The sequence below is a fragment of the Protopterus annectens genome, chromosome 6.part0 (genome assembly GCF_019279795.1).
Source record: "Protopterus annectens isolate FY-2018-M chromosome 6.part0, PAN1.0, whole genome shotgun sequence".
Lineage (NCBI taxonomy): Eukaryota > Metazoa > Chordata > Ceratodontiformes > Protopteridae > Protopterus > Protopterus annectens.
In genome coordinates, this window is record NC_056737.1 from 55724040 (window position 1) to 55730180 (window position 6141).

Consider the following 6141-nt stretch of genomic DNA (forward strand, 5'->3'; position numbering starts at 1 on the left):
TATCAAGGCAGGTGGTCTGTCCACCTTTCTGACTAACATCAGTACTTTTCAGAGGGGTTCAGAGGGACACAGCTAAAATATGTTTCACAATCAGGGACATCCCTGAAAAGTAGTCACAGTAAGGAGGTATGGCCTCTGCCCTAATCAGATATGCCAGTGTTTGTCCTGCTATGATACTGTGTGGGGGTTGTAAAGTGCCTCTATAACATTATTTGCTGCTAGAATGGCTGCTTCTCTTATCACGGTCATGTAATGCAATTCCACAACAATTGCTTGTAAAGATCCACAGAACAAGCTTTACGTTATGGCCTTCCTATTTTTCCTTTACATTCACTCATTGTATTGCATGCTATATTTATTTCAGCACCAAGTTATTGTATATCTGTTGTGGCTTAGTGGTACTTCATGCAGTCTAGTGTGTCCAAGGTCTGGGGTTCGAGACTGACAGAGGGGTTTTATTTTGCTGCTGAGCAGAACAAGAGTCCTGACATACAGAGTGACTAAGGCACTTTTAAGCACTTGTAAGTGGGTTTGCGCGACGCTTAGCAGTAGTTAGCTAAGCGCACACATGCGAACACTCGCTTAAACCCGCTAACTACTGCTTAAACATGCTTACTCCTGCTAACCCCCACGCTAATTTCTTTGAAAGAAAAGAAAATGGGGAGATAGGAAAGTGGTGAAAAAGGGGGCTCAAAGAGGGAAGATAGGAAAGTGGTGAAAAAGGGGGCTCAAAGAGGGAAAGACAGTAGGGAAACCAGCTCGGGATGTGCAGGACTGGTGTAGGGAAGGTCCATAGCTGCCCATTTCTTTACCAGCAACAGCTGTGCATATGCAATACATTTGGAGTGAAATGTGAAACCTTCCACCCCTGAGAGAGGGGTGAGGACAACAAAGTATGTTGTACTGCCAGTTATAATAATCAGTTTACATGTCCGGTGGACATGTGTGCAAAATGGGCAGCTATGTATGGGGCGTAATTTTTCTGTGGGAACAGATTGCCCTTTTTTTTTTTTCAGGTGAGAGGTAGAGGAAGTAGGTATATTTGGGGAGGTAGGTTGAGGAGGTAAACAGACAAGACAAACAAGATGCATACAGGGGCGGAGTATGACACATGGGGTGGGTGAACACAATTGACGGGGGCGGATGTTTGGAAATTGCAAGCCCGTGAGCCCACAGATGATAACAGTGGAACTGAGATCCCCACCCATGGGCAGTCACCACTGCACCTTCACAGCCCCGAGGGTGGCTGTGCTGGGGGCTGCGTAGGAGGGGCAGGCTCACTCGTGAGTTGCGCCACTCTCGCCTCGAGCTGGCATAGGGGATCAGTGACTGAACACTGGATCTCCCTACGCACCACAGCCCAGACCCTTCGGAGGGTGACAGGTGGCCCTTCTCTGCCCTTGCTTGCACGGGGGGGGACGAGCCCCATCTCCTGCAGCACTTCTACCTGAAGGTGGCACAGGACCAACGGAGGAGGGGAGCCCGGTCTGGGCACCGGACCTGCTGGTGCCAGGTGCAGTCGCCAGCTGAGGAGGGACAGGTGGGTCTGCTGGGACCGGCCTTCCCATAAGTTCTGTGATTAGGTGTGTTTAATTACAACATAGACAACAGCATTCCAATTTAGTTGTAACAGCATGCAGTAATATTCCCATTAACCCAACACACCAGGGTTCCAGCAGTTGAACAACAAGCATAATACATGCATATATTGAACGATAGTGGACTTTACAACAGCATGCAGGGATGATTGGTGGCAACAAGCCACCAAGATTGTGGTGTTTGAATAGGGCACATGCATCAAAGTAAATGCAGATATTTATAGAACAGTAGGACATATGTCCCAACAAATGTTTTGAGATTAGACATACCCATTGAGGTGTGGAATTGCATTGTTTATGCACATACAGTAGGGTGTAAAAAGAAACCTCCATTAACATCTTATAAGTACTTTTAGTCTACACTACATTCCTATTGACTGCAGGTGTATAATCCCCTACATGTATTATTACACTAGGCAACATGCATTAGGTTGTGTAATGGGTTTGGCTAGTTCGTTATATACCTGACCTATATCTGACATACTAACTGTCCAAGATGCAGATGTTACTGCTACATAGTTATATATTTTATTTATATATCTACATATCTGGTTGTGTTCACATGACATTTTCAGTTAAATTTCTAGAGAACCCTACATTTCATGTAGCACACTCACATTTCTGGGGAACACATTAACAAGCTACTCGTTTGCCAGATTTACCTATGCATGCCAGCTATTAACCGACTGTTGAGGACTGTATATATGCTTCACAGCTACTGGCACTTCCTTCCTCCACTTTATATGAGACTGCGCCCAACAGTGGGTTGACAGCACTTAGCAGTACTATTTATATAATGCAAGGGTGCAACATTTCAAAGTAAGTGACACAGACATACTCCACGTATTATACCTTTATTAATTACATTACACACTTTTCTACAGGCTCTCTCCTTTATTTGATATTACAGTGCATACGGAAGACCTATTCAAGACATATTATACCTTTATTAATAGGTTACAACACTCCAGGCTCGCTCACTTATTTTATATGACAATACATGCAGAGATATTATTCCAGACTTATTTTACCTGTATTAATGGGTTACTGCACTCTTTTTCTGGCTCTCTGACCTATTTTATATAACAGTACATGCAGGGGAATTATTCAGGGCATTTTATGGCTGTATTATTGGGCTACAACACTTCTTTTCAGGCTCTCTCACCTATTTTATATAACAATACATGCAGAATAATTACTAACCTGCCTGGTGGTGCAGCCTTAGCAGCCTATCTGCATAGGCTTGCTGATTCGCAGCACGGACACCTGCAGCTGTGAAGTAAATGAAGGGATATTGAGACATACCTATCCATTATATAGACTAGATTAGCATGTCTTACATACTTCATTCCATGGCTACCTACTCGGGCATCTTGCATCCCACGAGCCTCCTGTATCCATCGGTTGAGTAGGTGCTGCTTCCGTCTCTTCAGGTCTGCATGCTGGTGACGGACCTGCTCACCAGTCTGAGGGACGCCTGTGTCACTGGTGAGATCATGAGCTAATCGATTCCAAGCCTCTGCTTTGTACTCCATCCCTTGGAACTGGTCCTGCAGGAGTCTTAACTCATGACAGTGGACAAGGAGCCAAACCATGCATTTTGACTCCTCAATACCCCATTGTTGTGCTCAAAAGCGTGTACCCTCTCCACTCCAGCACCAGCCATTCTGACTGCAGATGGGAGCTACAATCAGTTATGGCGAGTATTCCCGCCTATTTAGCTTAAATATGCCGCATTTCCCACACTTTTTTGTGATTGGACGTTTTTGAAAATTCTCTGCTGACTGCAGACCTGCTTAGCAGTGGTTAATCTACCATTTATAAGTATATGTATGTTAACAGTGGCTGTTTATCCTAAGCTGTCATGGCTTAGTGGTTCAGTACTTTAATTATGGTGCACAGTGTCCTGGGTTCGAACCTTGTCATTGCTTTTTATTTTACTACTGTCCAGACAGGCTAGGGGGTGTGGCAGTGTTTAGGCAACTTTGCTCTACGTTGCTCCACGTTGCCCTATGGAGTGCTGGTTGGCGCTGTGCGCACCTCAGTGCAAACCTATTGCGCTGGGTAAAGTGCTACTTAGCTATGGGCAACTATATTGCGCTGAGTAAAGTGCTGCTTAACTACTGGCAACTGTATTGCGCTGGGTAAAGCATTGCTTATCTACGGGCGACTGTATTGCGCTGTGTAAAGCGCTGCTTAGCTACGGGCAATTATATGTCAAGATCCTTCTTATATATATATATATATATATATATATATATATATATATATATATATATATACATATATACATTTTGTTCACTGATACATAGGCCATTTCAATGCTTTTTAGTAAAATTTTATTCATATATGTCAGGAATTATTTCATATACTAATTTAAAACATAAAATAGAAAGGGGAGTGGTGGGACTCGAACCGTGAATGCCTCCTCTTTGTGCGAAGGCTCTACCACTACGCTATTGCTATTTGGCTTAATTTGCATAAACATTTCTTATTATGATCTTCAATGTCGGAATTGCAAACTGCAGCTAAGCAATGGGCACACCCGCGCAAACACTCACAAATACGTGCAGCTATAGCGGGAATTATAAAAAAAAAACTTGCTCGTGTGTTGATATTTCACAATTCAGACACTTGCAGGGGCGTGGACTTTTGGACTGCTCGGCAGTCAGACACACCCCCTGCCTTTCTGCATGGTCCGTGTTAGACTTGGAGTGGAGTCAGCGTGCCCTCATGAATATGCATGGCATGCTGGCGTCATACCGTTCAACTGCAGTTTCCGAGTAAGACTTATTTAGTCTTAACGGAGGATTTGTGAATCCTGGGGTCTATCTTTACTTCTACCTTTGAAACTTTTATATTTACCTTCATAGTTTAAAATGACATTTTAGTAAAGAAGGCTTGTGGTTTAATATAGTTTTTTATTAAAATTAAGTGTTGGAAGTTCTAGTTCAGAAGGTTGAAGACATTCAGCTTTGTGACCATGCCGTTTAACCCTTATCCCAGAGGATGGCATCATGGAGCATGATAGAATTTGGCTCCTGTGAAAGTTGATGCTGAGATTTTCAGCCAAAATGGAGTGCAGCGGAGGCATTGATATTAGCAGTTGGCACCTCTTCCTGCCTCACCTTAAAGTTAGAGGAGTATGCTAAGTGCATGCACATCAGTACATGTTATCCTGTCTTCTCCCACCCTTAGCAAGCATGCCTTTGCATATGAAAAACTAGTGACTGAGTAAAGGAAAATTTGCCAACCATAGTAATGCATGTTTTTTTTTCTGGCACATTTGTGTTCCAGGTTGATATCATGATGTACCACATCCTTTCTGCATCAGAATTACATTTTGCAATATAGTTATTAATAGGTTGGAAATGGGAATGCATTCAGTTTTATGTTTTATAAATGTTTGTACCTTAGAAAAATTCTCTTTATTGCATTAATTGAGTGCTTTTACAGGACAAAAAACATGATGGAGTAATTGTGCATGACTTGTAGCTTAGAATTTGAGAGAATACGAAAGGCTGCTGTTGGGGCAACATTATAAGAGTTGGGCATAAACTAGTAATGCTTGCACACTGTGCTGGACTGTAACCTTTACTGCAACAAAGAGTGATAGTTCAGCAGGAAGAGATGTTGCTGTACTAATCAAGTGTTCTTGTTATATCAGTGATGCAGTTAACTGTTCTTTTTCTTTACTTTTAGGCAATTTGGAGGCTTTGCCAAAGAGAGTGATTATGCAATGCATGCTGCCAAGCTGCAGGAAGCACTTGGTGAAGGAGTATCTTACCATAAAGATTTCTACTTCTGCAATGGTTATGACCCTCCAATGAAACCATATGGACGCAGGAATGAAGTTTGGCTAGTCAAGAAGGAATAGCCTTTTGTTGCGAGACATTTTTCAGCAGAACTTTCAGTATATGTTCTTGCTCTCATGTCTACTTAGTGTGTTTGTCTTTGTTCTCCAGTCTGAAGATTATCTTCATTGTGTTTAATAAGGCACTGTTTGGTAAGCATAATGCACTACATTAATATACATTCCCTCTCTGTTTTCTTGCGTGCAGGTGTTTGCATTTTAATATTTTAAAATAAATTAATCCTTCTATGGTCTTTTAGTACTCTGTGGCCTTTAACCTTCATGTGTCATGTGCCAATAAAAATGCATTTCTCACCTGCTTCAAACTCCAGTGCCACCTTTCTTTAATTTATTGTGTTTGTTGGAAAAGACACACTAAAACAAGCTTCATTTTACATAAAGAACCTCCTTGCTCTGGATCCTTGATTGGGTTTGTTTCTGTCATCTTGTCAGAATTGTCATGGTAGGCTTGCCCATCCACCATGTGAACCTTCTTGGAAAATGTGGTCTGAATAGTCATTCTCCCTACAGGCAAAATCTTAATAGTTTAACACATCCATTTGCTTTTCTCAAGTCCCTTATGGTTAAACAATGTGTCCCTTTGAAAGGATTTCTGCTTTATCTTTGAGGTTTTGTAGTAGTTCCTGGTTTTCTTTTGGGGCAGAAACCAGGGGGATGGAGCAATTTGCA

General features: G+C 42.3%; 1 protein-coding gene across 1 annotated transcript in view; it reads left to right on the forward strand.

Annotated features, from left to right (window-relative positions):
• HEBP1 (heme binding protein 1) overlaps positions 1-5777 on the forward strand; it is a 296309-nt gene extending 290532 nt beyond the window's left edge. Inside the window, exon 4 of the mRNA XM_044073845.1 lies at positions 5301-5777. Coding sequence (XP_043929780.1) covers positions 5301-5475 — 175 coding nt within the window. The 3' untranslated portion in view covers positions 5476-5777. The remainder of the gene's footprint in view (positions 1-5300) is intronic.
• The last annotated feature ends 364 nt before the right edge of the window (positions 5778-6141 follow it).